Below are 7,807 nucleotides of genomic sequence, written 5' to 3' on the forward strand. Positions count from 1 at the left end.
AACGAAGTTTCATTTAAATATAATTCCTTGCACACCAACTGTTTGATAAAAATACCAAAAAGAGTTTCTTGTGTTTTTCTGTACACTTTGATGTCTAATTGAGTTATAAAAGGAAGAATTGTCATGTGTTGTACAAGTCCCTTGGGAGAACGATACTTTTACTTATTCACTGTATTACTTGGAACGATTTGGTATACTTGCCAAAAAGTTATCATCTTACACCAAGTATTTGTACTAAGTAAGTGCTAGGTCTTACACCAAGCGTTCTTTCTACTTTCCGTAATCTATATTGATAATAAGAGTGTTCGTCCAAACTCCATAGAATCCACCCTCTACCGTGCTCGGTCTTAGACTGGCATTCGATTTTCTTGATGATAAACTCATAAATAAGCTAAGTATTTATAGCGTTCGGTTTCTTCATATGATTCTTTTAAGTACTATCCTTTGAATGTCTTAGTAGTGTCGGTCTCCATTGGTTTCGGCCTAGAGTCTTAGTACTCGGCCTAGGCTTTTCGGTGTTCGGTTTGAACTCTCAAGAGTCAGTTCATTAAATTGGCTCACTTTGTAAATAACATTCGTTTCTATTCGTTCTTGTGAAATATTATTGTACTCGGTTTCTTTCTCAACCCCGATAGTAACCATCTCGGTCTTAATCTGTTTTGGGACTGGAGACCTCTCGGTCTCGTTCCAAGTGTTCGGTCTCGTTCGGGGTTGAAGGTGTACGTTCGGTATTTGTCATCCTAATGGATTTTTGTTCGAATTGATTAGATTTGAAGTATGAAAATGAAAGATGATTGAATATGATGTAGGTGAAATGAGTATGATTATGAACGAGTATTTCGGGGAGAAATATCTCATGAATGGATATTGGATTTTGGTAAAGTATGAATGTGGGCATGTTAAGCTGGCGGTTCATCCTGATGGTCCGTGATTACTCGTTCTCACGTAGAGAAGGGTAAGTCATGTGTGGGAATGACAGGAGGTCCTAGTCCTTATGGTTAATTTGGACAGATAGGACTAACCTCGGGTGGAAGCTGTTGAGGGTATCCCAGTTACTACATCACTTGGGTGCACGAACGTCGTAGCTACACAGAATTCGTACAGCCCGGACAGTCAGAGTCTAGTATTAGGCTTTGCATGGAGTTAATGATTTATCTTGTTTATTTGAATTGTGTGAACTATATGATGATCCATGAATTGAATTACATAAGCTTACCCTATGTTTCCTATCTTGTCTGTTTTGTACATTCGTTTGTCTTTCTGTTGCAATGATCATCCATGTGGATGTGAGCAGAAGCAAACGAGCTGCTGGAAGAAGCGCTGGAGGAAGATAATTTAGTTGAAGTAGAAGTTAAGACCAAACAGTAAAACCGTTTGGTTAGTATATTAGTTAGTTGTAAGATGATCGTTCGATCACATTTTCCCTCTTCTTTTGTAGGACTGTTCAGTATAGTCCTTTTGTAAACCGTTCGGTCGGGGTTTGCTCATGTTGTTCGATTTTAATTTTCTTGTCTTTCTGTAAGGCCGTTCGGCCACAAGCGTACTTCTCTATTTTTGTAAGACTGATCTGTAATATTATTCAATGTGATTATTCTATTATATAGTTTTAGACTGTTACACTTACTTATGTGATAAATAAATTGGTAGTGATATATGTTAATTTGGATTACAATTTTGACATTATCATTAATAAGTTATAATATTGTTTAAGAAACAAAATGGTAAGTTATCACGTCTATTATCCATATTATTTTCTTACTAGTTGGAACTTTTTGATAACAATATTTATTTGAAATTGATATAACTGATTCTAATTTTTATACAAAGAAAAAGTTGCATAGGTAAAAGTACTAGTAATGTGCAATCAGAAATCTTAATTTATAAACTTCTTTAATTGACTTGTGATTGGTAGGAGTAAAATATTATAAAACAAAATATTTATATGAAATTTATATAAATAAAAATTATAGAATAGATTCTATTTTTTAATGATATTGATATATTTTCTATAATATTGATAAACTATTATACATATAAATAATAGTTAAGCTATTGTATCAATATTTTAAGGTAGATATTAATAAATATTTTCTTGGATATTACATCTTTCACTTTAAAACCAATCGATCTTATCATTGTCTGCAAAATTCTTTCCACTTCCTCACAGTACAATAATAATAATGTAACTACAGTTTAAATAGGACACTTTAGGAAGAACAAAATTACGTTTTTTTTCATAAGTACTTCATTCTATTATAGCGCAAGGAAATAATATTGCATGTATTAGTAACTAGTTCTTAAAAAAATTTATCCAAATAATAAAATAATTCAGTGAATAATAACAAAAAAGGTTACATACTATACCTTTAAAACTCAATATTCTAGGGTTAGTTGACTAAGAAAATATTAATACTTGATGGCTAGCTTTTTCAGTTTAGCTTTATGAAATGCAAAATCTATTTTACACATTTTAGTAATATATACTTTCTGTAACATGTTTTTATCATTATAGTATCAAAACCATACTCAAGAAAAAGTAGCAATAAGTTATGTACTAAGTTAAATGATAATTGAACTATATGAAGTTTGAGGTGATATATATTAATTATTACTAAAAAGAATACACTCTATAAATATAAATTAAAATTTCTATAGTTTAATGATAAATATTCAATCTATGTATAAGTTCTTCAATCATGTACAGTTGTTTTTATTAAGTAGTGTACATGTTTTTTAAGAAAGCAAAGCTAAAGTTTTTTTTTGGTAGACAGCTACTTAGAAACTTAGGATGTAGAGTTAGGAGAGAGAGAAAGAGATGAGAGGCTTTTGCTTTTGGTTGTGGCAGTAGGTCACATGGGATCTTCTTTAGGATTCAGAATGAAGTAGTTTCGGTTGTCAGATTAAAATGGGCAAAGATCTATTTTTCTTAAAGCAAGGAATCTTCGAATAACAAATTATAATCCTAATCTTTATGTAGTATAAATTATTAAAATAATTCTTTTTTATCAATTATTTTAAATCGATTACACACGTTTTCCATTTTTTAACAGAACTAGTGGAACTTAAAAAAAATGTCAGTGATAAACAACTTTGGAAGATAGGTGAATGAAAAATAGAAATAGAGAAATAGGAGATAAAAAAATTTTAAGATAATGCGTTAGAGTATATAAATGAATGAAAAAATTGTTTCATCCGAAGATATGTAAACATTGATGAAATTTGAATCAATAATATAAGGGATTGACACCACTTTTTACTTAAAATCTTAAAATAGTGACTTCTATCCAATATGAAACTTAGACTCATATTTAGATTTCCAACAATATCTCTTCAAGGATGAGTCCCTTCTATATAGGTACATTCCCCCTCCAGCGAAAGCATTTCCAATTATAACTACAAGTAGTCCTTCAAACCACCGTTTATTTTATACTCGTCTAAATATTCTTTATCAGAAAAACTTTTAGTATAGGAATCATTATATTGTCTGAGTCAGTCACCAAGATAAAATATCGACTTTGATACTATTGTTGGATAGAAGATTTATCGGAAGATACATATATGAGCCCAGCCATATATCTTATTACAATTATGTAATTATTTGAAGAATTAAGATGTGGTGTAATTTGATTTTATAAGGTTGAAAAAGGTTAGTGGATGATGGATTTGTTGTAAGTTTAGTTTAGAGTAAGAAGATTTTCTTGTTTTCTCCGTTGTTGGAGTGTGTGCAAGTTCAGAATCCTACTTCGGCCATCCCCACTACTCTTTGCAAAGTCCCAGCTAGATTTGGCTCTTTCTTTCATCCCATAAAACGACATGCCTCACTCTCTGCACCACTTCATCTCTTCTCACTCCTCAAGTCAGCCATGCCCTTTATCTCATTAGCTCAACTTTCTCCAAACACCTTTTTCCATGCAATTTTCCATCCCATGATATCATCATTCCAAAGCACCAACATCAAATAAAATATACACTTATATATATATATATATATTCATATCTATGTATCTATCTATGTGCTTAAACAATCCCACCAGAGAATCCTATTTCCATCTGTGGCCCCATTCTACATTCCAGACCTGCAAATCCACTTAGGGCCACGTACATCTCTCTCTCTCTCTCTCTCTCTCTCTCTCTCTCTCTCTCTATATATATATATATATATATTAACCATATACACTATATGGTAAATTGTTTAAACCTAGCACAAAATATATTTATTCTGCATAACTCTAAAGTTTAATGTAATAGGAAAGAAGCTTCAACACCAAGCAGATTTAGATCTAATTAATAAACAATTGTGTTTGAAATCAAATGTTTAAACAGATCACAGACGTCTCTCTCTCATTTTCACCTACTGATATCTCAGAAACAGACACATTAAATGGTTTTTCATGTCACATTTCTTATCCTGTTAAAATAGAGACTAATTTTATTCGTTTTAATAAGTTGATTTTATAATATGTAAGCGCGTATATTAATCATTGCAATAATCCATTAAATTACATAAATTTGTTTAAACTTTGATGATAATTTTGATTTTGAGTATAATTTTTGTTATATTTAGAGAGAGAGGGAGAGAAAAAAAGATGCTCTACTATTCAAAGTTCACCACCTCTCTTGATCAGGACTCAAGTAAATGTGTTCAAACTCTTTATACACCAATCTACATCATAAGCATAAACCGAAAAACTGGTAGGGAGAAAAAAAAAGTTGAGCTAAGCCTAATTAATGAACTTAATTACTTCTCACAACCTTTCAACTTCAAATCATTTATAATATCCAAAATCAAGTTTTTCGATTAATGAAACTGGTGCTGCTGCTCGGTCCAGGGCCAAAAATTCTGCTGCTCATCAATGTTGTGGAACATGTTGCAGAAGCTTTCATCTTGGAGATCTGATCTTGATGAGCTTTGGAGGAGTTGAGTCATGGTTGTTGGCTTGTGGGAAGTTGGTAGAAGGCTTTTTCCATTCTGAGAAGACACAGGACTGTTCATCACTGGTGTTCTTGAGAGGTCCAAGTTGATTTCTGAACTGTTGTTGCTTCCATTGCTCCAAGAACCCTCAGTGTCTTTCTTGTGGCTAATTACTGTTCCGGTTTCACAGCAGTCCCTATTTTTCAGAGTTTGTAGCTGCAAACACCACACAGTAAAAGTGTAAAACCAAAACTGTGTGTTCATGTTTTGATTCCATGTGAAGGATCAAATGCAACCTTGTCTTTTTCATAGCTAGCAACATGGAACAGTTATAACACAGAGTTTTTCAATGGAAAAAGGAAAGCAAACATTACTGTTAATTCGCAGTTCTCAGTTCTGACACTGTCACACTGACACCTCCCGAGAATGATCAACTCAATCAACAAAAACAAGTTAATGATGGAACCAAAATCTCTTTAAAATTAGTCCCTAACGTCTGTGGGATCATCATAACACAATCAGTGAAATGGAGATTTCTCACTAAATAACGGGAAAAACCAAAACCCAAAAGTAAAAAGAACAAAAGACCCTCTTATAGTTAAAACACATATGTATGCATAAAAGACTAGCTTACTTTTTTCAAACATGAAAAAAAGATCAATTTCATCCATTGTTTAGGGAAAAGGAAGCGCACTGAAACGGCTAAGAGGACCTTTACAAAATTTAGCTAATCAAACTCTAGAAAATAAAACTGTGGTGGGAATAAACGAGACAAAGAAAAACTCCATTCCTTTCTTTACAAAATCCAATTTTAACAATTCAACACCAGACAATTGGATTTTGGATTCACTTCAAACTCTATTAAGATTACACGGTCGTTTAATCATATTCTGAATCAAGATCAGGACTCAATAGAGTACCAAAATAACCCTCCAAGATCTCAAAAACTTCAAGCTCACATTTCTCCAAGAAGACCCACAGAGGAACCTTAGTCAATGACTAGTCACAAACATGGTATCGAAAATAATAAAACTTGAATGCAGTTCTTTAAGTAATTTCGATAGTATTTTTTCAATCAGAATTGAAGTTCGGCAAGCAATATCATTTGATTAATCTGAGTGTAAGTTGTTTTTCAGATTACTGGAATTGAAATTCCAATTCTGATGGGAGAGCAAGATAAAAGAACTTCGTCTAAGTTTTTTGTGTTGAAAACTGAAGAATAGATACAGAAGCTGCGTATGATACCATTGATTACCTCTGCATGTAGCTTCTGATTATGAGCCTTGAGGGAGTCATTATCAGCTTTCACAGCTTCAAACTGCTTCTTTAGAACTTCATACTCTTTCTCAAGCTGCTTGGTCTTCCACCTTGCTCTCCTATTCTGGAACCATATAGCGATTTGCCTCGGTTGAAGCCCCAAAGCCTTGGCAAGCTGCATTTTTCTCTCAGGCTCAAGCTTGTTCCCCAACTCAAAACTCTTCTCAAGTGCCTTCACCTGCTCCAAACTCAGCCTCTTCTTCTTCTCTCCTAGCTGAGATCCATCATCTGACAACTCGTCGTCTCCATGCACTTCATCGCACTTGTTCTCTATGCCTGAAAACGACATCGATCGCTTCATCATGAAACCTGCACCTGCACCACCCCCTAAACACCACACAGAATCAACACCACATATTCATATAACAACAACACAGCCTTCCTTTACCTAAAAGGAAAAACTTATCTTTTATCAGATGACCCGTATAATCTTTCAAAAAATCACATACCCGAGAAGATCAAGATTTTAAAAAACAACCCATGATTTCAAAGTTTCTAAGATCTTATAAACCACAAAGAAACTGCTACTGTAGTTCTATGGGCTACATTTATCAGGAATCACAATCAAACTGCGACTGCTATTTAAAAACTTGATATGCATACACATCAAGGTTTCAAATTGTGTTAGCTATCAGAGTTTCATCAAGATTCTTGATATTACAGATAAAAAACAGTCGATGTGGCTGAAATCACAGTCATGATACAATAACATAGAACAGAAAAGCTTTGACGCTGCAGGTACAAACGGTTATGTATGACCTTGATATACATCAACAAGTACAAGAATTGAGATGGAATTAGAGGTGTAGAGAGGGGGGATGTGGTTTTGTTGTGATTACCTTGAAAGTGATGGGGTGGGAAAGAGGGGAAGGCGTTGAGGGAGGAAGAGGTGGAGCGTAGGTGGAGTTGGTGGTGGTCATGATCTTCATGGGTTTGGAACATGAAGGTGTGAGAGGGAGGGAAGGCCATGGTAGAAGAACAGGGTGTTGTGGTGTTGTTGGTGTTGTGATGTTGTGAGTAGTATTATCATTCATTCATGCAAGGCTTTAGGAGGGTGACAGAATCAGTCCCAGAATCATCAAACTCTCTTTGTTGATGTGTTTGTCTGAGCTTGTTGTGTTTGGTAGAAGGGTTTGATGAAGAGGGTGGTGGCGATCACAGGAGTTTGGCTCTCACTCTCATGGTGACAGAGTTTTCAGAAAGAGGGATGGTGATGATGATAGGTATGCAGACCGAAAGACAGCGATTTTTAGGCTGAGAGACAGACAGCAGAGAGAGAAAACATCATAATAAGAGGTGTAAAAGCAAACGATGAAATGCTAGTATACATCAAATTCATATATTAGACTTTTCATGGACCCATCTTCTCTCTCTTCCTTCATTTTTATATCTAAATATATATTTATTCACTCACATACAAACTCTACATTCATATCATTTATGCAGTAACAGTTTTACATAAAGAGTACACATTCTTATGATTAATTAAAATAAACTTTATATATTATAATAATTTTATTATTAGAACTTGTTTCTTCTATTATTGTTATTATTATATATTTATATGAAAAGTTATTC

At 33.8% G+C, this 7,807-nt stretch overlaps 1 protein-coding gene across 2 annotated transcripts; it reads right to left on the minus strand.

Annotated features, from left to right (window-relative positions):
• Positions 1-4,592: 4,592 nt before the first annotated feature.
• LOC124847977 (homeobox-leucine zipper protein HAT7-like) lies at positions 4,593-7,549 on the minus strand. 2 transcript variants are annotated; one of them, XM_088114634.1, is made up of 3 exons: positions 7,069-7,549; positions 6,168-6,544; positions 4,593-5,128 (listed from the first exon to the last, which is right to left on the minus strand). In XM_088114634.1, exons 1-3 carry the CDS (start codon positions 7,196-7,198, stop codon positions 4,799-4,801), a joined length of 837 nt encoding a protein of 278 aa, XP_087970760.1. In that variant the 5' UTR covers positions 7,199-7,549; the 3' UTR covers positions 4,593-4,798. The 2 variants fall into 2 exon arrangements, with proteins under 2 accessions (XP_087970760.1, XP_047181527.2); XM_047325571.2 differs by having other exon boundaries at positions 6,168-6,556; positions 7,069-7,548.
• Positions 7,550-7,807: the final 258 nt, after the last annotated feature.

Source organism: Vigna umbellata, chromosome 4 (assembly GCF_029865625.1).
Source record: "Vigna umbellata cultivar VRB3 chromosome 4, Vumbellata_1.0, whole genome shotgun sequence".
NCBI lineage: Eukaryota > Viridiplantae > Streptophyta > Magnoliopsida > Fabales > Fabaceae > Vigna > Vigna umbellata.